The sequence below is a fragment of the Anoplophora glabripennis genome, unplaced genomic scaffold (genome assembly GCF_000390285.2).
Source record: "Anoplophora glabripennis isolate ALB-LARVAE unplaced genomic scaffold, Agla_2.0 scaffold338, whole genome shotgun sequence".
NCBI classification, from domain to species: domain Eukaryota; kingdom Metazoa; phylum Arthropoda; class Insecta; order Coleoptera; family Cerambycidae; genus Anoplophora; species Anoplophora glabripennis.
Genome location: NW_019416449.1, coordinates 26,556 through 52,073, shown reverse-complemented (window position 1 = coordinate 52,073; position 25,518 = coordinate 26,556). Strand labels below are relative to the sequence as shown.

The following is a 25,518-nucleotide window of genomic DNA, read 5'->3' as shown; positions in this document are numbered from 1 at the left end:
CTCTAGTATTTTGTGTACATGCAACAACCACAGACTCTTGGGGTCAAAATAAGAAAATCTCACCTCACAACTTCAGTTGTTATTTTACCATAAAGATAAAGGCTCTTTTGAAGTTTTTTCTTTCTTGCTGAGAATATCCCAGCTTTGAAAAATTTTCCAGGCAAAAATGTAAGCTCTATATTGGTTTCCATTTTTCAACACCAACATTTTTTTTATGTCTTCCACATACATATTTAATGTAATTATGATTATTTAAAAAATTATGCAGTTGCCGCCATAAAGTTTGACCTTGTTTTTTAATTGGAAAATTGATTAGAAAATAAATTCTAATAAATTTTGCTTGTCTGAATACCAAGCACCTTAATATACTTAGCAATATTCACATTAAAAAAAAACACATTTTTTTTGAAAAATGGGAAATTTTTTATTAAATTATAAATTCTAATAAAGAAGTACTATTTAGTTTCTGAAGCACAGAGTGCTCAAGTTGAAATTTTTGGAAATATATATTTTTTAATTATTCAAATGCCTAAAGACAGAAATGAAATTTTACACAGGTATTTTATTTAACTGATAACTACTACGGACTAGAATTATTCGGGGATTAAACGTCGGATAAAAATAGGGTCTATGTAAAATTTTGCATTATCTTTCTTGATGAGATTTTTTCGTTTACTTAAAACATAAATTTGGGTTTTTTATATGAAGAAACATTTCTTTGGATATTTTACTGGCCGTGAAAAATATAAATATTAAAATTTTATTTTTTTCACAGATGGCAAGGTGCCCAAATAAATAAGACAAAAAATTTAAACTATGCCACTAAAAAATAAATGCAGAGACATTAAGAAACATTTCATTATTTAATTTTAGCCTAATAAAAAATCCTATAATTAAATTTTGATCTCATCTAAATAATTAAGAAAGCATAAATCAACATAGTTTATTCAAATAAAAAACACAACAGATGATTTTTGTATAAAAATATCCAAATTTTTTCTTAAAAAAATGTCACTTCAAGGAAACCCTGTACATCCTGTATATAATATAATCATAATTACAGAATACTTTGGTGACATCCGACGAAAAGATCTTGTAAATAATGATGATAATATAACAATTTTTTTTAAATTAAATCATCATCATAATTCAGTTAAAAAAAAAATTGCACTCATTTCAGATTTCTTGCATTTAAGAAAGAGTTCAGTAAAATAGACTTATTCTGACGACCTCAAATCTGTGGTAGTTCCAGGTGCATGATATATTGAAACAGTAATAGTAAATTCAAAGTACCTTTAAAAACTTGGGGTTTAGAAGTGTGAAAAGGTGAAAGTGTTTACTACTATCGCATAAAAAGGAATTTGAAACTATTTTAATTTAAAATACAAAGCTTGGAACATTCAAAATAAAGTTGGCATTCTACTTCTGCGGCATACACGTTCTGGCTATTAAGTTTTAAGACTGATTTTGTTGCGACAAAGTATGTGGCGCTGTGTATGTCCGGTCACCGGATTTACGTAGTGGCAAGCTTTACCAGTCACTAATCAAAATTTTATCAGTAAACGTGTATCTACCATGAAGTTATAACGTTTTGTGTGAAGACTTTTTGATAGTAGTCAAACGCATATTGAACAGCGTACAACAATCAAGTTCTGTTTTAAAGCCTATAAAACAGCCACGGAGACGTGTTACAAATGATGAGGACTGTGTATCACGCCCGACTGTATTCCTCTAGTTCAGGAGGTATTGTGATGGCCGAGACAGCATGCAGAATGGCGAGAAAACGGGGCATTCCGGCACAAGCTGAACGAACGGAAAAATGGAAGCTGTGCGCTCTGCGTTGAAGTCTAGTCGTCAATTAATCGTACACGGTCTGCCTACATTCTGATGGTCAGACTTCAATGGAGCGCACAGTTTCCATATTTTCCTTCGTTCCTCTTGTGCGGGTACAACCCGTCCTCCCGTTATCGTGCACACTGTCTCGGCCATCACAAAACCTCCCAAACCGCAGAAACACAGTCGGACGTGATTCACCGCACTCCCCACCATTTGTAACTTCGTAGTAGATACACATATACAGATGAAATTTTGTTTGGTCAATCGGAAAGGCTTCCCACTATGTAGTTCCGGGGACTACACATGGATCATGCCATGCACTTCGCCACAATAAAATCAGTCTTCATATTTAATAGCCAGATCATGTAAATTAGAAAATTTCAGGAAAAGAAGACACAATGAAATAGGTTCAATAGCTCCAGCACATATTAAAGCTTCTAGCAGAAGGAAAGATGAATGCGATGAATTAAAATATTTACAAAAATATTTAAATAGATTTTTTTTTAATTAAAAAGCACTTTGACTGATTGCCTGAAAAAAAAAAAAAACATTCTTCTAAAGGATGATATTTAGACCACTTTAATAAAACATAACATTTTATTTAGTATTCTGAAAGTATTTAATCCTATATCATTTAATTTTCTAAAATTATTAAATAACTAGGAGAATTATAAATACATAGTGAAAGTTTTAGCTATATTTTTTAATTATAGCACACTAAAATCATTTTAAAAAAAGGCATAAGTACAGTGCAAAATATTCATATAAAGTGAACCAACAATCAGGGCAACAATTTTCACACCCAAAAACCAGACCTAACTTGCTCAAAGGTTTTTGGTATGCAGAATCCGAATCCGTCGTCAGAATTGCTCCTATATGTCACGTTTCCGAGATATCCTAACCTAAAAGTGTAAAAAACACGTTTTTTGCTATATTTGAGCTTATATCACAGAGCGAAAAAATGTTTTGTCACCGAACCAGAGATTTTCAATTAAAATTAATGTAAAATAAGCAAAAAATCATCGCAGACAGCGAAACACAGCGACGTCAGTAATCAATTAAATTAAGATAGTAACAGACGCATAATTACGAATTGACTACTGAATCTCGGACCACCGTAAATCAAACCTCGGACTAATATTTTAGTATCAAACCGTTTTTCGAAAGTTTCTGATATTTTTTTTTTTACAAAAAAAAGCAATACAAAGTTCTACGCCTTCCTAAGAGCCTTACTAGCCGCGGCTTCGAAAAAAACCGGGTAGCAAGAATCTACTAGGAAACGGAGGCGTAGACATGGCGCCCAACTAAAGGGCCTCGAGTGGACAAGTTCGCCCACAAGAACCTCACAACCAGGTATCGATATGGAAAATAGATATCCACCTCCAATTCAACAAAGACATTCAGAAATAAACAGTGAATTGTCTTTTGGACCGGCACAACGTTCCAATCCAAGGCAGGAACCACCCACAGCCGGACAACGTCTCATTGACGCGTTTACAGCAGGCTTACACAACGTGCCACAGGCGGAAACAAGGCCGACACCCCACTTCACCTTTTGCAGCGGAATCACGAAGTGTCCGGCAACGTTCTTCGCGCTTTGATGCGTGGACACCAACGCCGGAGATGGGATCAACACCTGTCCCAAACACTATCCGTACTCCAGACAAGACAGCAACAACAGCGACCAGATCGAGCTGTCATCCAAGCTCGCCAACAAGATTTTCAAGCTCTACGAACTAGACACCCAACCACTCACCGAATTCCAAATCGGCGCACGAGTCATGGAGAGGTCTCATCCGACGAATCGAGAAGGTTTCGCCCCGGTCTGGACTGGCCCCGGCAGAGTACTACGACGTTTGGGAGACGTTACCTACAACGCTCGAACTCAACTCCACCACATAGACGACCTCCGCCCAGCGCAATGATGACGTCGAACTAAGCGACGCCGAGTCCGACGATGACGACCAAGTCTCAGGGGACCACCACCAACCACAACCTCCACAATCAGGCCAGCCAGCTACCAGAGAGCAACAATGTCAAGGTGACATACCGCTCCCGGTCGAGCCACCACAGCCAGGTCCAAGCCGCAGACAGCCTAAGCCAAGGTCCACCGCAGTAGACGCAGAGCCATTAGGTCAAAGCGATCGTCAGCTCTCCTGCAGCAGCCAAAGCCGAGCCAACAGCGAGTTCAGAGACCTAGACCACAACATGGCCCTGGTAACAAACCCAAACCAGACCACAGACACGCGGCCCAGAGAAAACAAGGCCAGAGAGGACCACCGTTCCCAAGTCGCTGTCCCAACTGACCCAGAGTCCATGCCAGAGCAGTGAGCCGACAACAGAGAACCATCAAATCAGGGCGATTTATGTTCTAGTTGCCATGCCGGCTGCGCAGCTTCAACGAAAAAGATCAAGAATCCAGTCCCAGTGCAACCACGACGCCGCAGATCCGGAGCAGAACGCCCGATCCAGCCGTCAGCCGTCCAGTTCACAAGCCAGCCGCCAGCAGCAGTTCCAGCAGCCCGAGCAGCTACGTCAACCGCGAACTCGAGTGCGGGAAGTGTAGTGAGTGAAAGTTACATTTTGCCCCATTACAATATTTACTATTAAATAACGTTTTCCAAACATTCATATTTCCTCACTGAGTGCACATTGATTTTATGATTTACCAATTTCCATGTAAACAGTTCCAAATAAAACTAGGCCCAACAGTCAGTAAAATCGATTCGCACAAAGGAGGGAGGTGTCACCGAACCAGAGATTTTCAATTAAAATTAATGTAACATAAGCAAAAAATCATCGCAGACAGCGAAACACAGAGACATTGCTGTCATCAGTAATCAATTAAATTAAGATAGTGACAGACGCATAATTACGAATCGACTACTGACTCTCGGACCACAGTAAATCAAACCTCAAACTATTATTTTAGTATCAAACCGTTTTTCGAAAGTTTGTGATATTGTTTTTTTTACAAAAAAAAGCAATACGAAGTTCTATGCCTTTCTAGGAGCCTTACTAGCCACGGCTTCGAAAAAATCGGGTAGCAAGAATCTACTAGGAAACGGAGGTGTAGACAGTTTTTTCTAAAAACGAATCACGCCCTCTAAAACTACCACTCTTACCCATCAAAATGTTTTTTTCAGATTTGAAAAATCTTTTTTATTCGCGGAGATATCATTGAATGAAGTTAGGTACTTTAGAGTTTTCATAACAGTGATACTAAAATTGAAAAAAGTTCTTTGAAAGCGGAAGTAATATATTTACATGTTATTTGGGTTGCCCAGTCCGAATCTGACCTCCAAATTATCACTTTAGGATTCTGAGATTTCCTAACCTAAAATTTCAAAATCAACGATTTTAGGCTGAACTATCGGTATTAACCTCTATAATTGTAACACGGAGCCATTTAACATAGAAATACGTACCCTGCAAACACTACACCCACAACAAGTTAACATAAGGGCACAATAATCGCTACCACAATAACCACTACTTGCCCACAACAGTTTAACCTAAGTACACAATAATCTGCAAGCGCTAAACCCCAGACAAGTTAACCCAAGTGCACAATAACTTGAGAGTGCTACACCTCAGAAAGGTTAACCCAAGTGCACAATAACTTGCGAGTGCTAAACCCTCTGTTAAGGCAGTCCGGTTAACCTGTCTGGAGTGTGGCGTTTGCAGGTTATTGTGCACTGGGTTAACCTGTGTGGGGTGTAGCACTCGCAGATTATTGTGCAGTTGGATTAACCTGTCTGGGGTTTAGCACTTACAGGTTATTGTGTACTTAGGTTAATCTGTTGTGGGTGTAGTATTTGCAGGTTACATGCTTCTATATTAAATGGCTCTGTGTTACAGTTAAAGAGGTTAATACCGACAGTTCAGCTTAAAATTGTTGATTTTGCAGTTTTAGGTTAGGAAATCTCGGAATCCTAAAGTGATAGAGTAATTTGGAGGTCATATTCGGATTGGGCGACCCAAAAAACATATAAATATATTACTTCCGCTTTTTGAAGAACTTTTTTCAATTTTAGTACCACTGTTATAAAAACGCTAAAGTACCTAACTTCATTCAATGAATAAAAAAGATTTTTCGATTCTGAAAAAAGCAAATAAAAATGTTTCACTCTATGATATAAGCTCAAATATAGCAAAAAAAACGTGTTTTTTGCACTTTTAGGTTAGGATATCTCGGAAACTGCGCGAAACAATTCTGACGCCGGATTCGGATTCTGCGCATCAAAAACCTTAGGGCAAGTGAGGTCTGGTTTTTGGGTGTGATCTTTCGTCAAATTTTGTTGCCCTGTGTTATTTAAAAGAATAAGAAAAAGTTATAAGGAACATTTTTGAATGTACATCCTTTACCATATTTATAAAAACTAAATTGGATCAAGCATTCACAATACTATAAACATAAAATATAACTGATACAAATAAGAAAAAACAAAATTTGGTATTTTATAATAACCTGAAAAATTATCAATTATTGAAAATGAAATATCAATACACTACTGAAAGAACCAATGTAAATAAAAAAAAAATATATTTAACAAAAACAAACTGCGTCTTTAGGTACAACAAAACACAAAATAAAAATCGAACAGCATGCAAATTGTACAATTTATTATTGAATTCATACAACTAAATCAACTAGAACATATAGTGGACAACGTTCAGGCAAAAAATTGAAATTAACTCAAATATGTTCACTGTACCTGTACAATTAAAAAAAAAACTAGAATAAATAACAGTGTTTTCTAAATACCTTGATTATTTAGTTCCTGAAATTTGTCAGTAGATTCCTCAGTCCAAGTCATACCGGGCATGGGCTCCAACTTGTAACGTTCAGCTAAGGTTTCTCCGTTCTTCTCTATCACAAAACCGTCCAAGTTTTCTACATCTTTTACACATCCCTCTTCCGTTTCTGGTAATAACATAGATGTTACGTCTTCACCTTCTATAAACAACTGAACTACTGAGGTTTCCCCAGTGCTTATCTTATGAACCGTGAAAATGGTTTGACCGTCAGCCGATATTTCATTAAATTTGTTCACTGCCTGCGGCGACCAGTACGGGATTCCCTCTGGCTTCTGTAAGCTGCACTTCTGTGCTAAAGGGGGCGTCACAACTAAATCTTCGGGTAACTGACGCAGACTGCTGCTGATGCTGGAATTCCCATAATCGATGAACAACAGTTCCAAACCGGCGACCGTATCGGAGAGAATGCGGGCTCTGTACCACATCTGATCATCGGGGAAAAGTGCTGCACACAAGGTACCAGGGGTCGTATCCTCCAGTTCTGGGAAATTCTCTGCACCAGAGAGTTGCTCGGCTATCCATTCTAACTCATCCACGCAATTTTCTAGTTGCAACCAGAATTCCGACGGAGAATTCAAGTGGCTGACGAAACATGTCGATTTATTTTCCTCAGAAAGTTCCAAAGGAAGAGCTAGGTTTTCATTAATCAAAATGTCTTTGGCGTTCTGGCCATTTACGTAAAGTTCCACGTAATTCGTCTTTTCATCTTGATCGATGAATTCAGCAGTTATGTTGTTAACGCCGACCAGTGCTTCAAACCTTTCAGTAGCATTAGTGCTCCATTCACCATCAACAGATTTAACTTTTAGACTGGATCTGGTGGCGTAAACTGCTAGAGATAATAAATTTGGCGGTAATGTTTTAATCTTTGTGGTCTCGTTACTTATGACATCTGTGTTACCATAATCAACAAATCTAACAGTGGTTATATCGTCATCCGCATCTAGTACTTCGGCTCTGTACCACTGTTGGTCAACGGAAAACGGAGCTGCACATAATATTCCAGCAGTCGGGTTTTCCAACACAGGCATATCTACTGCTTGTAGCTGTAGGTTCGATTGAAGTTCGTCAATGGCACTCAGAGAGTCTGACAATTGGAGGTAAAACTCAGTGGGACTGTCAATGTGGCTAACAATAACCTACAACAACAAAAAATATATAAACGAGCGTAATTCTTTCATTTATTCAATGGTAATGGAAAAATTAAGTTACGGTTTACTTGGTTAGAATATTTAGGTGTCCGAACAGTATTTAAAAATTCAAGGTGTGCGACTTCATTTGCGTTAATTATAGCAACCAATGAAATAGAAGACATAAAAAACCTAACCTAACCTCTTTGTCAACTGTCAACTGTAATATGTATGGGTGACAGGGTGACATGGAAAAAAGTGCAATGCATAGCACTACACGATAGAGGACCTCAAGACATAAAAATTTCTTTTGTTTTTAAGATACAGCGTTAAAATAATTTTGGAAAATATTGATTTTTATTTTTATTACTTCCGATTAAGTGGAGGGAATGTACTGACAATTGGTACATAATATCCTCTACAGGTTTCCAACCAGTACCGCAGTTAGAGGGTTCACTATGTTTAAATCAAATTAATAAATTAATACGGTCCTGTAAAAAATTTTTAGGCAAACCTTGCAAAATATGAAGATTAGAGGAACTTTTAATAGGAATTATATTACCTGCCGCAAAATGTTAAAATAGTACAGGGCCGTATTAATTTATTAATTTGATTTAAACATAATTAATCCTCCAACTCAGACACTGGTTGGCAACCTGTAGAGGATATTATGTACCAACTGTCAGTACATTCCCTCGCTTTAATTGGAAGTAATAAAAAAAAAATCTATATTTTTCAAAATTTCTTTAACCATGATTCATAGTTCAAAAGTAATACAGTAATACCCCGAACTTACGCAATAGGTGGGACCGAGCGATAACTGTGTAAGTCGAATTCGCGTAAGTCAGGGTACTATTTGGCATATAAATACATACAAATTATATCCGTACGATATTTGTTACTTTGTTTGGATGCCATAGTAAAGTCTGTTAAGTCTCCGTAAATACAACGAACACACAATATAAATATGTACTGTAACACCTGTGTAACACAAAATAATAGTTTGTAGTTATGTGTCAAATTTGCGCGAAACATATCAACACTTCGTAAACAACTGAACACGTGTGGACGGAGTGAAGAAACAAGAGTAGCGCGTTGCTCAAACAAATGCCGAATCGACGAGATTTAAAAATCGCATAACTCAGAATTCGCGTAAGACGGGGCAGTGTAAGTCGGGGTATTACAGTATATAATTCCTCGACTTTTCCTGATTTTCCCTGAAAAGAATCAGATCACTTGTAGGTCATTTTTACACACTAATTGGTGTTTATGCATTACACTCTTTTTATTATACTGGACTCCATAATCTTTTTATACCCAAAAAACCTCTTATAAAGGTTTCAAAACCACAAATAGTTTCTCTTTCAAGGACCCAGAGATGGTTTTCACAAAATTTCCAGTTGCAAACATCAAATTCCCCGATTTTCATGAATACTTTTAAAATTTCCCGACTAGTCCCTGTTTTTTATGAAGAATAATGAATTCCCTGTTTTTTCCCGGTATTCCCGGTATTCCAGGCTGCTATGAACCCTGTTAACACTCCGTATCGCGAAGACAAAAGAAATTTAGACATAAGTGTATAGGAACTTTTTATATGTTTTGAGGTCCTCTACCATTTGGTGCTATGCATTGTCACTTTAAATTGGATTTTACATCATCAGGTCGTGAGAAATTATGTTACCCACACCTAAACTGCAGAGTTTAGGTCTATTCTAGTTGGGAAAAAAAACACTCAAGGGGTGGGTATAGTCTACATATTGTAGAAAGAATTGTCAATGTCAGAGAGTATATAAATATCATCCGAGAAAGTTTAATACCATCTATTGATAAATTAAAAGACAAATGAAAATTAATACATTTTCCAGCAAGATGGCGCCGCGTGTCATACGGCAAAAATTGTCAAGGAGTGGTTGTCAAACCATAATGTAAAGCTATTAGACTGGACATCTAGTAGTCCAGACCTCTCTCCTACCGAGACTTTGTGGCATGAAATGAAAAAAAAATTAAGTGCTGCGCCTGCAAGAAGTATTCCAGAATTATGGGAAAGACTAACTCAAATTTGGTATTCTTTTACACAACAAGATTGTCAAAAGTTAGTTAATACCATGTCTAGGCGCATCACTGCTGTAATAAAGAATAAAGGCGGCGTTACACAGTGGTGACTGATGCTCAATCAAATGAATAATGAGTGGGCCAAATGATATGAAGAGGCATAATTTTATTTAAGCATACTTAGATTACGTATTTGTTGTTTGTTTTCCTTAAAAATTTGTTGAGATGTGTTTTATATTATGTTGTTAGGCCTACATATTGCCAATAAAGGATAATTGTCATATCCATAATGTAGTCAAAAACATTATCAAAAACTAACATTGGGCCAAACGATATGAATCTGAGCTCGTAGCCTAAATCTGCCTATTTTTAGTCCACGAATCTGTGGACTTCTGTTGTACACCTTATTCTGTGACACCCTGTATAACTAATATAGTGTTCTGTGAATCTAATAACAAATAAAATAACAGTAAACCTGATAAACAACTTTACAGGACCTAATAGATATTGGGTATTTTCCTGTACTGATTTAGTAGATTTCGGTAGGTTTTTTTCGAAAAACTAGGTAGTACTTAGAATTAAAAAAAGATGGTTACGCTGACCCCCATTCAAAGTTACACCCTGTATATATCAACTAAGTTATACCTTAAAACTATACTTTATGAACTTTAAGAGTTTAAAAATTAAGGTTACCTGTATTCCATTTTGCACAATAGCTTCCGATTCAACATTAGCCGTGGTGTCTGACAAAGAAGGTTCGGGTGGATTTTCTAAAGGTGTACTCAACTGCTCAGTTACTTCAACGGGCTCCTGTAAAGCCTCATCTATTCCTGCACCTTTAACATCAATATTATCTACGGCAGCAGACTCAGTGGCTGATGATTCTGCTGGCACCTGTAGTTCCACTATACCTTCCCAACCATTTTCACCGTATTCTATACTCGCAACTACGTCGTTATCAAGAAGAGCGTCAGTAGCAACAGTTGTAAATACCTAAAAAAATTCAAATCAATATATTACGTATTTAGATAACAGTTCTAAAATTTACCTGAACACAAAGAATACAGATCTCCAAAAATTTGTCCGACAATTGGCGTAACTTGTCAAAATCAACATCTTCACCGTTACCATAATCTATATAAGACACTGAGGCCTGTGTGTCACTAATATTTATTACCCTGGCTCTATACCAGTTTCCATCATCGCTCTTAACTGCATACAGAAGTTCCACCTCGGGTATAATCGTCACATCTTGTGTCGTATTTTCGTACGATTCGTACATCTGGTCAAGCAAATGAGCTACGATATCTGCGTATTCCACTGGTTGAATAAATACAGACATGCCATCCACGTGCGAAGCATAACCTGCTAAGGCGGAACGTAAGATGAGTATTGGACATGGAAGTTCTACCATATCGCAAGCTCCCTCGTCAGGGCTCAATACTTCAATCTTAGATCCTTCGATATCGTATAATGTAACGTCTAACCTAAAAAGTTGGCAACGCTGTTTATATTTAAAAAAAAATTATTTACTTATAGATATTTAAAATGAAGAATTAAGACTGAAATCATTATGGAACATTTCATTACTAACAAGATTATAAAACCTCAATCCTTTATATGTGACATCACTTTTTGTCTCCTGATCACGAATCTGGTGTCAGAATTGAGCTATCACATCACAGGAATTGTCTAACCTCAAAAAACAGGTCTAAAATAGCAAAAATTCACGAAACAGAGCTAGGAATATGAAAAAAAAATTTTCTTATTCAAATGGACCTGAATTGACCTTGGATCCATGATCAGCGACCCCGAAAACCTAACAAATTTGGTGCGAATGTGTTATTTTTTGAAAATTTTGTCGGCCATCTTGGATCCGTCATCTTGAATTCTGCAAAGTGACCCCGAGAACCCCAGATAGCAAATTTGGCGCAAATCTGCTATTTTTTGAAAATCTGACCTTAATTGACCCGTTTTTTTTTAGGTTAGAAAAAGAACCGTCAATTCTAACCGCGGATTCACGTTCTGCGAGGTCTTAGCCATATAAATGAACATTTGAATATAGAAAAAAAAATTTGTATTTTTCCTACCACTTTTTCGTGATTTTTTGCTATTTTTGACCTATTTTTTGAGGTTAGGAAATTCCTATGGATAACATATATCACATGAAGAGTACAGACAACTTTTTTTTGTGAGTGGCTGTGTAACAATTAAAGGAATGAAATGGATCTATACGTTTTTACTTATACAAAAAATTTAGTGATACAAAGTAGATGTAAAACATGTATCGGTTACTAAAGTAGATACTGCAGTCAATTATGTTTAAATAATAAAATAACAAATCTTTGAACTGGAGTTAATAAAATATGATCTAAATCACTTTCTTTCTAAACAGAGTTATCAATTGAGAACTGAGTCTTTTGGCACATCCCATTGATATATTTCTTTTCGTTATTAACCAAAATTAATGCTAAAACTCAAGCACACGAATGGTACAAAATATTCAAACATGGCCGAAAAGTGATTTAACACATTCTGGTCATCCTTCAATGTCTTCAACTGAAGAAAACATCTCTAAAGTCAAGGAAACATATCTTACGAATCAGTTCACACCATTTTAGTTTGTGTTTTGAAATGCGTCGCAGCACGATTGGTTTCAAAAGAGCCGAATTTTCTTCAAAATGAGCATAGCAAACATGTTAACGAGTGACATGCAAACGAGCCAACGAGCTTCGGAATGACGCATTTCTAATGAGCCGAAATAAAAAAAAACACTTCCATGGCGATCAAAAATCAAAGTAATGTTTTCTTTAACTATGGTGGTGTTGTTGACACAGAATTCCTTCCGGATGGAGAAACAGTCAACAAAGAATATTATCTGATTGAGTGTCTGCCGCAAAAAAAAACAGATTTATGGAAGGACAATTGTTGGATTTTGCACCACGATAATGCAACATCGCACCAAACGATAATTGTGTATGATTTTTTTGACCAAAAACTCAACGAATGTCATCAAGCAGCCACTCGACTTTTTTGTCGAATTATCACTTCGTGGAACACATTTTAAGTCAATAGAGGCCACAAAACAAAAATTACTGAAGAAGTTGAAGTCCATACTGGAATAAACATTTAAAAAGCATTTTGAAGAACGAGCTGTTCGTTGGAAAAAGTGTATTGCTTCAAATGGAGTTTATTTTGAAGGAGACAAAATAAACTTTGATGATTAATTCAATATATGTATTATGTTTTATTGACAAATTCCAGATACTTATTTTAAAGAATGTACGTTTTAACATGACTGTTTCCTAGATCAGTCAGTACATAAAACGCCCTGTGTTGTGTTGTGTGTTGACTGAAACCGTAATAACTGTATAACATTGGATTTGCATAGACTTGAATAAAATTATATAGGAGTGTAGTATATCTGGCCCAATCAAAAACATAATAAAGGTATTGTTAAAAAATGTCAGGTCTGAGCTCAATTTTTTTAATGTTATCTTCGACGAAAACAAATCACCCCTATACAATTTTTTGACAAATGTTAGTAATATTGTCTGAAGTTATTTATTTGTGACGTGAAAAAATTTAAAGTTATTGAAATTATCATCTAAAAATACTTACTTATCATCTATCACGTTATCAACATATATAATCACAGCACGTTCCAGAAAACGTTTCAAATTGTTCTCATCAGTCGTAACAGCCTCTTCCAGGTTATGCATTTTACAACTAAGAGCTACCCCACATTCTAAAGCTATGATAATATCACTGAAATTATTTACACTCTTGAGTATAGCCCTGAACTGTTGGCCCAACAGTAATGGAATTTCTATGTCTGGAATGATTTTTTTTGTTGAAACAGCCAGTGCATCTTGAATCAGGAGTTGCTTTACATCATTGTTGTCATAGAAGATGTCCACGTAAGTCCTACCAATCACAACATTATCATTGGAACGTTATTGTGTTACAGGCTATTCTTGTTATTATTTATAAACGCAATAGGGTCATTTCCCTAAAAAATTGTGTACAAAATGGGTAAGTTATACATATTGAAGGATAACACAGCTCCAAAATTAATTTCTTGAACATAAATTTAGAAATTTTATGTTGTGGGAAATTAACGTTATAATAGTTTCTAAAATTGAAGATTAGAAAAAAAGCAGAAAATAAATGACAATTTTAACATACTGAAATTATTGAGGCAAATAGATTAGTCAGCTATAGATAGACATAGAATAAATTTAATTAATACAGATTTAACTCGTATGTCAAGAGTCTATATTGAAGTTCCCAACTTGATCATAGATAAAATCTAAATGTTAGTGTCATCACTCTTATTAAAATAAAGTCAGTTTTAACTTGGTTCATGATTTTTTAGGAAAATAAAAATTTTTCTTTGGATTTACTGTGAGATTACTCAAAAACGACTGATATTTTTGTTTCTAACAGATCATATCTGCCAAATGGGACTCACAGTTTTATTTCCACTATAAACATGTTGTAACTTATAGCTCGATTTATACCATAAACAAAAAATTGAAAACATTTTTTTCCCGGCCTTTTAAAAAATAAGCAAATTACACCTTCTGCTAAAGTGGCACCCGCACATTTTCTGGCAGGGACGCGCTCTGGCAGACCACAAGCGTTCAAATTTGGAGATCACGTCATACATATGAGGGGGGATACGTGTATAGTATGTAATGCAACTCGCAACCTGCAAACCTTAGTTTATTTCAGACTTACTCAGTAATAATGGCATTTAATATGTATGCAATTACATACTTTTAAAAAATTATTTGTATCATTCATTACATATTTTAACATTTTAAATTATCAACTGAAGTGAGCAACAAAAAACATGAGTTTCTAAAATAGTCGATACAACCGTTTATTTATGATGTCTAACTAATACTAGGAAATTGTTTAAATTTGGCAGCGTTGCTTCAGGCCAACATCAGGATCATTCAGGACAGGAGCAGTGCGAGTTAACGATTTGAAAATATTTTTTTTCAGCGTAAATATGCATTTTAAAATATTTTTACCGCGTATTCGTATTCTATTCATGTTCCCTTAAAATTAATGACATTATGACTTAATCAATTTGTATACTTGAGAAGTTAATAAATAAATAGCGGAGATGTATCGTTCACAATTGATTCATTAGAAAATAATGAACCAGTTTGCTAAATCAAATAAATCAAGTCAGTGTTCACAACAAATTCGATAACTTTTCTGATTCAGTGGCTCCATTGAGGAATCGTAAGCTGGAATTTTATCTATCTAGCCAAATCGTAGAATCGACTTTAAAATAATGAAATAAAATATATGACGTTTTTTGCACAAAATTAAAAAAATTACAATGACAGTAATTATATTACTGCTAAAAGTTTTAATAATTCTCAATGATGTTACCCGCATAAAATATTTCAATCTGCAATACAAAAATTATTTTATTTTTTACTTACTTTTCTTCATCTTTATTCACGAATTTGCACACGTATCTATCTTTATCAAAATAAGTGCTATAGTTATCAGCATTAGGCCACTGGTCGCCAGGAGGTGCAATTTCGTTTAAACTGCACACAATCGCTTGTGCAGGGAGACTCATGAACTTTTTCTCAATCGGCCAAATTTTGGTGATACTGGAAACATTTCCGAAATCTACATAATAGACTTTGTATTGGCCACTTAAGACCTCTAATACTTGAGCTCTGTAAAGGACGTTGTCTTCAGGGAAAAGACCAATGATTGGAGCTCCAACGACAGCCGATTCTGGTCTACGGCCTTTATAAAACTGTTGAATTTCAGTCATTAAATTCTTAAACTGATCCTAAAAAATGTATTCGTTTCGGTATTATAAAGGGTATTCGAACAAATAAGTGAAAAATTTAAGAATTTACTCAAAAACAATAGTACAAGTTTCAATATTTTTTCAAAAACTCAATATTAATGAAGTTACCTCAGACATTTACTTTAATTAATGATTTGTTATCTTACTACTCACGAAAAAAATATCACGATTCTAAATATATAATAATTATGAGTGACCTTTAGAAATTAAAATATCGATTTGAAATTTTCAGAATCGAAATTTTTTTCAACCTAAAAAATGATAAAATAACGAGAAAAAAAATTAAAAAAAAAATTTTGACAATTTTGGAAATTTTTAAAAATCTTGAGCGACCTCTAAAAAAATCTTTTTTGTGCAGATTTTTTGAGGGGGCTCTTAAAACATGATAAACTAACATATTTTCACGAGACGAAAAAAATTCGTTTTTTTTGGGCCACCCTAATACAAACAGACAATTGGTTTCACTATTTTTTAATGCAAATAAAATAGTTGCAATCGATTATCTAATCAATGAGAGCATTTTGAGCTACTTTTTGTCTTAGTTGCTGTTTATTACGAATAATAAATTATTCAAATTCAAAATTTCGTTCAAGTTGTAAAAAGTTATGGTAAAATATTAATTAATAAAAAATGCCATGAAATTAAACAAGTTCGTTAATATTGAGTTTTCGAGAAAATGCCATAATAACTAGTACAATTATTTCTATAAGCAGAATCATACCTAAGTTTTTTGTTCATAGTCTTCAGACAATCCATATAGCATAATTAACTTTCTGCAAATAAAAATAATTTAAACGACTGTTGAATTTACCTGAACATCAGCCAGCTGACAGTAAAAATGGCCAGGGTTATGAAACCAACTTATAATAACATCCGACACAGTTCCAATCACCTCGCATGGCACAAAAGTTGCAGTGGCTGGTGCGGCATCTATTACAGAAGCCACTACGCTCACATCCCAAGAGTCATCTGTCTGAGTGGTACTAGCAAAGGGTGCGCTTCTAGGTTTGTCAAATTTTTTTTGATACTGAGGTCTGTCGTTTCGAGAACTTGTCCTCGGACCCTTCTGGAAGCTTTTTTCAGAGCCACTTGAGCTGATGTCACTACCATCTCTATAATAATAACAATTTTTATAAAAAATAATAAAAATAAATATGTATGTATTTATATAAATTATATTCCACACGTAACGGAAATGTGACTTAGAAAATAATATTTTCATATCCTTGGAATTTTCTGAGCCAATTTTTATAATCAGATCAAGGGGTAAATATATTATTATTACTGTTAATTATTGGTTGGGTTATTACAGGAGACTATTGAAAATGAAAATGGAAAAGCTTTCCAAACATTCATATGCTATCTGCTACAGTATTTAAGTTATACCTTGAAAAAGTATGTAGGTACTTCCTATTTTTTTTTTTTTTTTTTTTTTTTTTTAAACAAGTTTATAAAGTCAGCCCTTAATACTCTTTGACACAAGGAGATATAATGGACATTCTCTTGGATGGAACCAACGGGACAATAAAATTTGTCCATCCAAGAAATTTTCCAAAAATAGTCAAAGAATCAACATTTCCCACTCAGGCAGCCAAATACCTCACACCTTGTAACGACATAAATGAATAAACTAAAAAGTAAATCGATAGCAAATGGTGGCTGAAATCGGAAATTCCTAGCAGCCCATTTTGCACCTTAACTGTTGAAATATGAAGTTCTGGTATTATTGATTGACAGCAAAAATTGATCTTAAAGAGTTAGGAGCACGTTTTAATGATTCATATCATCATATCATGATGAATATTCACTTTTATTTGTTTTTGTCCCTTCAGGAAAAAAATGTGTCTAGCTTAGGGGTAAGATTTTACTGTATTTATTTTAATTTAAATGTGGCGGGAATACCTGATTATATAAAAAAAAACACTTCATTTCAGATAAACGAGGCAAAGTATCTTTTTCTATTCAAAAGTGGACAAAGATTAGATTATTTTTGTTACTTTTCATTTTACAAAATATGGCCCCAAGGTATACATAAATAAACATAGATGTTATTTAGGTGTATCAAATTTTAAATAGGCCACATGTATACACCTTCATGTATTGTTTATTTTTGTTAGATAAAATTTTCAAGCTCAAAGTTTTTTTTTATAAACAGTTGCAATCATTTTTATGATGGGGTTATATTCCATATTCATAAGTTAAATTCTATATAAACTTTATATAAACAAAACATTTATAAAATAAAATTATTAAATAGGGCAATTACTTTATTGACATTTCATTTAAATTCCTCAAAATAATATTAAAGTGAGGGAATGATCAGACATCTGGAGCTCGATTCTTGACGGTGAGAGAATAGAATACTCCCTGGGGAACGTTCCCTCATTTCGCTCTACTACTGTTCTATCAGAAAATTCATACTGTATTCTCGACACAAAGGGATCGAGCCATGAAAGTGAAGAACGAGGAACAATGTTGTCAAATGTACCAACCAATCAGAAAGCAGTAAATAAGCGGTACAATGAAAACTAGTGATGAGCTAGTCATGAAATAAGTGCTACTTTAGAGTTATTGTTATTTGTCTGTCAGTCAGGTGCAGTCTAAAAAAAAAAAGGAAATGGAAATTAATAAAAAACCGAAGCTAAATCCAGTAAGTTCTAAACAAAAAGACTTCTAATAATACTAATAGAATATATTGAGCGTAAAAAACAAATGTATACTGGAAAGTTAACACCCAGCTGAACTAGAGAAAATGACGGCTAGCTGGGAAGAACTTACAAATATTATATTACTGTATTAGGGCAGATCCATTTTATTCTATTATTATTTTATTCGTGTATTGTACAATCCTTCAAGTAAACATAAATTATACGAACGTTTCCTCAAATTTCTCGAAGGATATCACCACAAAACAATAATTGGAAATATTATACAGTTTGCGGAATTCGTAATTTGTGAAACATGTCAAAAAATATAGGGTTAGGTTTAATGATCCCTGCCTGTTCCCCCGAAAATATCAGTAGAAGAAATAGGGAACAATTCTTCTATCATTACTCAATAGAACACCTTTCAAGAATACCGATTAATGAGTTTCACTAGACACGTCCCCTTTCTCTGGTTCCTTCTACTCCCTATAATTCAAGAATAAAGTCCCTACATTGCCCGTTTCAAAATTAAGAATTTATATTAATTTTTATATTTACATTGGCAATTATGTAGTTACTTATTATGTGGTCTGGACGCTCAATAACAGTTGCTTAAGTGGATCCTTTTTTTTCACAAAACAATTGAAAATCAAAAAAATTTAAAATATATATTAAATATTTTACATAAATCTTTTCTCAAAAATTATTTAAAAAATTAGAAACTAGACTATTGTATTTTTGACACTATAGTAGTATATACTTACTTCCTAAAATCGTTCTTTTTCTTAAATCCTCCAGGTTTTTGACCACCAGAATTCCAGCTGTCTTTATTGAATCTGTAAATTTGAACAGTTGAAATAATTGGGTGTTCACAATTTAAAAAAATTCTTGCCTGCTGCCTTTGTTGCGACCAAAGTCATTTTCTCTAGAATTATTCTGGAAACCTGCATTATTAGCTGGTGTTCCCCAGTCATCATTCTCCTGAGGCTTACTATTAGCTGTATCCCAGTTGTCAGTGTTTACATTTTCCTTGTTATTCCATTCGTTCCTGTTTCGATTCTTATCTCTATTAAATCTTTCACTATTTGGGCTAAAGTTAAATATGAATTAATTTAAAATATGATAATATAAAATGCTTTTACCTAAATCCTTTGTTATTCTGACGCCAAGAATTTTTATCGTTATTCGTTTCGTTTGAATTTCTATCGTTAGTTCTACAAAAATATTTATTTTAAATTTTAGATGTAACACATGTGCTTATTATTCAAAATAAATGTAAAACCTTTTATAATTCTCAAGAATGCTATTTGAAATACAAACCGTTAAATCAATTCTCATTTAAATTTTTTTAAAATTATCATTTAGACATCCCTTGAAAGCTAACAGAAAAGTGAAACCTATTAGATTAACAATTGAACTATTTTCTTTTTTTGGAACCCTTTAAAATACATCCTCAATAGCTTACCGAAAATCTTTTTTATCTTGCCTCCAAGTGTTTTCATTTCTATCGTTCGTTCTGAAAAATAATAAATAACATTTCAAATAGTCTGTACTGTAAACAACTTTACCGTCCAGGTTTACGGTCCTGTCGAAAATGTTGTTCCCTGGGACCATTTTGGTTGGAAAATGACTTCCGATGTTCTATTTTATTACCGGCCTGTACCAACATTGGACTAACCTGGGACTTGGCAGATGCCAATTTGTCTAACAGAAGAGAGGCAATATTATAGTCGGAGTCATCAAATAACTCTACCAGAGCTTTTTTGTTAGTCATTTCGGCAACTTTCATTGTAAACTGTCTTTCTAAAATTAATTCTTCAAGGAAACCATCTCTCTGAAGGTCCTCATCCATATTTTGGTAACCATTTAAACAGCATTCTATTGCTTGAGGTCTAAGGACAGTTAACTGCTCTCCATCTATTATTTTCAGTTGAGCACAAGGGACTACCTCTTCATTTCCATAGTCAATATAACGAACTTTAATGGTGTCACCTAATACTTCCACTATCTGACTCCTATACCATTGCTGATCTGACTCAAATAAAGCACAACACGGTAGACCCACTTTAAGGGTACTTGGATCCATAGATTCATTTGTCTGACAAGATGCTTGTAAGTCTAGCATAAGTTTCAAAAGTTCGTTTTCTTTACTAACTAGTTGGACATAAAATCTACTGCAGCTATATACATAGCTAACTTTTACAAGTTGGCTGAAGCCTCTGGTAAGCGAAACAGGTTCAGGGTAAGCATTTTGTGCTGCACGATTTACAACATCCAAAGCACTGGTCTTTGTTTCTGGATCCCACAGTTCACATTTAGGTATGGCCATTCTAGTTGGGGTTGGAAGAACCTTCATGTATAATAATCGATTGTCGACAAATTGTTTAAAAGCACACTGCATTTCAAGGGTTACAGTTGATTTTTCTACCCCGGCTAAGGAAAATCGAATCGCCATTACTCTAGGGATGACATATTTGAATGGAATTTGATAAAGAGCATCTAATGGTACTACCTCATAGTTGCCAAAATCAACATAGAATACCTGAAATAAAATAAATAATCCAGAAAAAAAACAACCATTTGTACACCTACATATACCTTTCAATTGGTATCATTAGATATCAGATAGCATATCATATTATAAAATTATGTGAACAAATATACTTATATTTTCGTAGAAGTATGCTGAAAATTTAGTGAAATCTTGATATTTGATACCGCAAAAACCCATGACAAATAAAATATAATAAATTAATCCAAGTGTTCCCAAGGGGCGAGTGCGGCCTAGTGACTTGACATTCATGTCATTGATATGAAGTCAAGCAACACTGATCTCGGTTTAGTACTTAGATATGTGACCATCCCGAGAAGGCTCGCAATGCTCTTCCACCTTCTAGTGGCCTGTATGTTGGTGTTTTCACAGAAGCTATATAAATTTAAGTGAGGTTTGTATATAAAGATATACCATCCCTCAGATATGATGTAAAACCATTGGATTCTTGTCTGAACAATGTTAGGCAAGTGAGTGATCCCCACCCTATGGTAAAGTGGGTGTTCGGCGAAATTTACAGGTTGGGGGTAACTCGTTTCCTGCCGTTGGTGTTTAGCCATAGTAGCAGAAATAGACCGATGTATAATAAACAAAAAAACAAGCTAGCAAGTATCCTCCCCAAAAAAAAAAGAAATAAAGAACTATATTTTAATATTTGCATACTACTTTATATTTTCCTAATAAATTATTACATAAATAAGATATTTTTTCAGAGGAAACTGCTTCTTTAGATGACTGAATATACAAATTTACTTATTTCAATTTTTTCTGAATTGAGGTTTTCTGTCTGAGTTGTATGCAAGGTGATTCAGTCATAATGTCATTAATTTTAATCACGTATTCGGAGATTTAATAGACAGAAAATAGGAAAAAAAAAATTTTATTCGACTTTTAAAAATAAAGGAAATCAACCCATAATTCCCGCTAAAAAGGCGGCCCTGCCAGATGCCCGGATGCTCGGAAAATTTTGTAACGTAATGTCACAAACAAATCTTCAACTGAAGCGAACAGCGTTGCCAAGTTCACATCATAATCTGTGTTCACATTTAATTAATCCGCTTTAGTATAGGGATACATATGTATGAAACCAATAAAATGCAAGTAAATAAAGGATCATCCTGCATTTTACTATAACTAATTTTAATAATTTAGTGCAAAATGTTTTAACAAGCCCGACTTCTCGAAGTTAACTTTTGTTAAAAGAAAATAAATAAAGCAGAGGTTTGTAGGCACACTGTATTTTATCAAATAAAAAAAGTCGGCACACTAAATACCCGAATATACAAAATACACTACACATGGTTACAAAACCATTACCTAACAATTTCAAGCATTTATTCAAATCTACCACCCTCCATATCTCCCGCATTTTTCCCGCAAAAGAGTTAACATAACACATTTTCAAAAAGTTCAAGCTTTAGAAGTAGCCGATTTCCCCAATCGTCTTAAATTTTGCAATTGGTTCCTAAGTGCAGCAGAACTTTATTAACAAAGTGCTCTGGATGGATGAATGCTGTTTTACTCGTGCTGGCATTTTAAACAGGTAAAAAACATAAGTATTGCTTTCTCAAAAACAATAAATGCCTACCTAGGTTACACCAAAGTTTAGATTTACACTAAAGTTTACATTTATTATGTAAACTTTGGTGAAAACGTTAATAATATTAAAAATGATAAATTGTAATAACCGTACATTCGAAAACAATCATCCCTATTCATTAATGACACGATTTTCCTTTGATAAAAGACCGACCACTTTTCACTCTACCTTGCATGGAATATGATCCTACTAAAGTGCATACGTGCAAATTAGAAGGTTATTGACCTCGACACAGGTTAACCTAGGTCGGAAATACGTACCGAGTTGTTTATTTGTCTCCATACGATTGTATTTTTATATTCTATTACTTACAGTCAATATTTAAATACTACATACATTTCACCCTCTTTATAATTTATCTAGTGAGTGTTGGTTTTTTACGTCATTATTTCTGTAATGAATTTGAAATGGTTATGAAATGAGATTTAAATTATTTGAACACTTGGGGTTTTGTAATTTCAATATTAAATTTTATTTAAAGTGAAACAGAGCTAATTTCTTTGCAGCCATAATAGTCACATTTGGTCAGATGAAAACCCGCACACTACTCGTCGATTTAGATTTCAGAGGAGGTTGGGTGTCAATGTATGGACAGGAGTATATGGCGATCGTTTAATTGGGGCGCATTTTCTGCCTGTACATCTGAATGGGCCGCGTTACTTTCAATTTTTAGTAGAAGGCTTACAGCAAATTAAAAAATTATCACTATGATGTTAATCTATATTGTTATCTATGATGTTAATGACTTTTGGCAAGTCATGCTCAGACCTCCTCGAGGTTCTTGCTGGGCAACAATAAGAATTTAATATGTTGATTGCATAATTATAAAAAAATAATTTATAGCATTTTAAATTATTATTGGCTGACGTGAGCAAGCCGTTTATTTATTGTCTTTATATGTGCGAAAATATATAAATATGGCAACATTGCATCTAGGTCGCTTTGTTCATATCGTAGCCGGCTAACGTTAGCCGGTCAGTAACAGCCTGAAAAGAGGGTTAAATAATGATTTGAAAACAATTTTTTTCAGCTTAAATATGCATTTAATTTTTTTTTTTAATCACGCCATCGTGTTGTACTCATTTTTCTCTATCTGCTATTCAAATTAATGACATTATGACTGAATCACCCTGTATAGTAATAATAGATAAATACGGATACTGATAAAAACACAGACTATTCCAATTAAAATTTTCAAAAAAAATTGATTAGATAGGTACTTCCCTTTCCTGTTTATGTAACTACTGTTATCCAATAAAATTAATCTTTAATTTTAGAAATGAAGAACGTTTCAAAAAGATAAAATTCATCTTATCTATTATTTTCCGTCCGTTAATAAGCAAAAATAAAGATTTTTCTCTTCAAACATATAATTTTGAAAATAAATAAAATGTATAACTATAATATGTGTACTTATATTCTTTTGAAGCACTAAAAATTGTTCAAAGGTAAGTAGTTATTCCGCTATTTTATCCTTCAGTTTATTAGTTATTATAAATTAACTTTAATGATAACATAACCTATCAAAGAAATTCTTCAAATGAATATTTTTCAATCATTAAACTATTATATCTGCCCAAGATATAAAATTATACTGAAAATTAACTGCCATTATTTTCACAATTTTTTACTTTAAAATTACACACAATGTAAAAGGAACATGTACCACTCACCTTAAATTGATTATCAACTTCATTGGTAACAACGGCTCTACAAATGTTACCATCTTCTTGACAGCGTGCAAGACAAATGGTACCAGGAATTGGAACATCTTCTAAAAGCCTTAAAGTAATCGTGTTTATATCATTCATAAGCATTACTAGTACTTCTTCAGTCTGTTTCAGCTGCACCGAAAAATGACATGGTCCATCGTTTACATATGAAACATAGACCGGATACTGGCAACCAGGTTCCAATGTACAAGCTTTATAAGTATTTATTCCTGTAGCTACTGTTGGTGCAGCCTGAGATGGTAACAAATTAGATCGCTGCATACTCATGCTTAATAAAACTGCCTGCTGTGCTTGCAACGAAATGGGTTGCATAAGTCCTCGATTAATCAACAGGCCACATAAGTCGCTACCTCCAACATATAGCTTTACTAGATAATATTGAGTAGCTTGGGTGACTAATGTACACTGAACCTCTCTGTACTTAATTTCTTTTGAAATATTCTCCAAAATGGTATCGTTCCATTCCCCTCCACCTGGACAATGAGCCTCTGCGAATATAAATCCTGTTGCTAGTGGAGGCACAGATATAAATGAAGATGGAAAATTTTGCAAACTTCGAATATTAGCACAAGGTACCAAGTCTTTATTACCATAATCTATGAAGCTAACCTCAACAAAACCCTCAGTCAAAAATGAGGCATTTGTTATTCTAGCTCTATAATATTTATTATCTTTATATTTAGCACAAACTAAAGTGCCTGCCTGTAAGCTGTCTACGGAAATTTTGCCTACACCTAAATCGAACTGGGGACTGGCCCCCAAAAGAAACTGTTCCACATATATCGAATTGTTTTTTTCTGTTTGGCCCCACACTTTCAAAAATGGGCCTTCTTTTTCAACATATGTTATATATAAATTTACAGTTTGAGAGATTTCCATGATAATATCAGATCACAAACCTAGTCTACCATTACTGTACAACATGGACCAAGGCAGCAAGACACACGACCGGCATCGAATAACTATTTTTTTTAAACGGCAAACGGAAAATGAAAATGCGAGTAGTAAAAATAGCTCCCTCTGTCATGAAAAATAGAAAAAATGTCAACTAGATTTGTCATATAAAAACGCGGGAATTTTAAAATGTGAACTTAGTAGCCCAATAAATCATTCATGCAGAACGTTTAATATAAAAATAATTTGGGTATGATACTACTGTTGTGAGTCATCGTCAAAATACGTAATACCGTAATAATTAGCCTGCACAGCCCAATATGTAAAGGTTATGTTACTAAATATGATAAATACTTGTTATCCCCAGTTAAAAATAATCGTTTCAAGTACCTATGATTGTAAGAT

General features: G+C 34.2%; 1 protein-coding gene across 2 annotated transcripts in view; it reads right to left on the bottom strand.

The window, feature by feature from the left end:
* Positions 1–25,231, bottom strand: part of LOC108910938 (maternal protein tudor) — a 29,193-nt gene extending 3,962 nt beyond the window's left edge. Inside the window, exons 1-13 of one of the 2 annotated variants that reach the window (XM_018715714.2) lie at positions 25,119–25,231; positions 24,160–24,707; positions 19,904–20,877; positions 19,801–19,851; positions 19,478–19,549; positions 19,228–19,425; positions 19,100–19,171; positions 16,502–16,802; positions 15,305–15,669; positions 13,461–13,766; positions 10,888–11,326; positions 10,533–10,832; positions 6,605–7,796 (exon numbers count right to left, since the gene is read on the bottom strand). In XM_018715714.2, coding sequence (XP_018571230.1) covers positions 6,605–7,796; positions 10,533–10,832; positions 10,888–11,326; positions 13,461–13,766; positions 15,305–15,669; positions 16,502–16,802; positions 19,100–19,171; positions 19,228–19,425; positions 19,478–19,549; positions 19,801–19,851; positions 19,904–20,877; positions 24,160–24,707; positions 25,119–25,143 — 4,843 coding nt within the window. In that variant the 5' untranslated portion in view covers positions 25,144–25,231. The other variant, XM_018715713.2, reaches the window with a different exon arrangement.
* Between the last annotated feature and the right edge of the window lie 287 nt (positions 25,232–25,518).